Source organism: Sitodiplosis mosellana, unplaced genomic scaffold, assembly GCF_009176505.1.
Source record: "Sitodiplosis mosellana isolate CC-2019 unplaced genomic scaffold, AAFC_SMos_1.0 Smas_scaffold_3630, whole genome shotgun sequence".
Lineage (NCBI taxonomy): Eukaryota > Metazoa > Arthropoda > Insecta > Diptera > Cecidomyiidae > Sitodiplosis > Sitodiplosis mosellana.
The window spans coordinates 1-1,650 of record NW_022598872.1 but is presented as its reverse complement, the minus strand read 5'-3'; the positions used below and the strand labels follow the sequence as shown (position 1 = coordinate 1,650).

Genomic DNA, 1,650 nt, shown 5'->3' with positions numbered 1-1,650 from the left:
TTGCCCGTAGCATCATTTTTGCGAGTAGTGAAAGCGTTTCATGTGCCGCTTGGCATGATATTTTTGTGTGAAACGTTTTTTGCACCATTCGCAGTGAAATGGTCTTTCACCTGAATGATGGACTCGCATGTGATTGCGTAAATTGTATCTTTGCAGCTTAAACACCTTGCACACGTAACACTGATGTTGACGACGACCGCAGATCTTCTCATGTGCTGTTTTATCGCCTTCTGTTGAAAATCCACGACCACACTTGATGCATCCAAATGGAAACTGATCGCGATGCTGTGCCAAATGTTGATTGAGTGTACCTTTCCGGGTGAATCGCTTTTTACAGACTTCGCATTGAAATCGACGTTCACCGGTGTGTTTTGCTTGCATATGACGTTTGAGACTGCCTCTGACAAAACATTTCAATTCGCAGAGATAGCATTCGTATCGACGTCGCTTGCAGCTCTTCTCGTGTATTTGTTTTGCCTCTTCTCCGGCAAATCGATGACCACATTTCGAACAAGAACGTGGAAGCTCATCGGCGTGAGTACGCATGTGTCGATTCGAAGCATTTTTTTGCGAAAATGTTTTGAAACAAACGGAACATTCAAATGGTTTGCTTCCACTGTGGATTCGCTTGTGCCGATTCAAATTACATTTGAATGTGAAGCTTTTCGAACATTGATCACATTTGTATGGCTTATCGCCTGTGTGAATACGAATGTGTGCATTTAGATGACCTTCATGCGATGCAACATAACCACACACATGACACTTGTGCTCCTTTCGTTTCTTCGCCGCCTTATTCCTCGGAATCTTTCGTTTGTTTTGCTTTCTCGAACCATCGCGCTTCTTTCCTTTGCCCTTCGCATTGAGACGTCTGTGACCGGCCCCTGATCCATCCCTTTGTTCATTGTCTTGACCGTCATGAGCATTCGGTTCATCTACATCTGAGCTCCAGCCCATTGACGAAGCATTTTCTTTTCCTTTTTCTGGCTTCTCTTCTTCACACTTTACTTCCTCTTTCACATCATAAAAGTCCAAATCGATAACATAATCACTTTCTGACTCGCCTTTTAATTCGATTTTCGATGTCGCTGTCGCTGTTGCTGCATCGCCTTCAAACCATCCATTTGGACGTGTCATCAAACTAAATTCATTGCCATCCAACGGTTCGACTTTAATGTCTGGCTCTTGCTTAATTTCAACCTCAACGCTGTCTGACTTGCGTTGCACACGACCATCTGAAGTACCTTCGCCTGGATCCATATCCATAGCCTAATATGTCAATCTGTCTAACAATCGAAAGAAATGTATAAAGAAAAAAATTAGGTTTGACAGTTCAGAAGTAATTTTTTGATTGGGAGCCTTTTTGTTGTTCCACCGAATTGCACTGAAACTAAATCAACTACTTTCAATGTGAATTTTTATGCATTGGAAAACCATGTCATATCAAAAATAACTCTGAAAATTTAGTCTGAACAACACATCTCTCATCACATTGTACAAAATTTGCTCGTTGAATGTCAAGCAAAATGGTCGATGTGTTGTTATTCTATGAAACATCATCAATGGGACCAGAACAAAAGATAAGAAAGATTGAACAGTAAAAAAAATTGATCACAACAAAAAAAAACTCCAACCCGAATGAAAAATCGC

General features: G+C 41.0%; 1 protein-coding gene across 1 annotated transcript; it reads right to left on the bottom strand.

Moving 5' to 3' along the window:
• Nucleotides 1-110: 110 nt before the first annotated feature.
• LOC129571898 (zinc finger protein 45-like) lies at nt 111-1,266 on the bottom strand (the record flags this gene model as incomplete). Its single annotated transcript, XM_055451771.1, has 1 exon — nt 111-1,266. A coding segment is annotated over exon 1 (1,156 nt), but the record flags the coding sequence as incomplete, so codon positions are not given.
• Between the last annotated feature and the right edge of the window lie 384 nt (nt 1,267-1,650).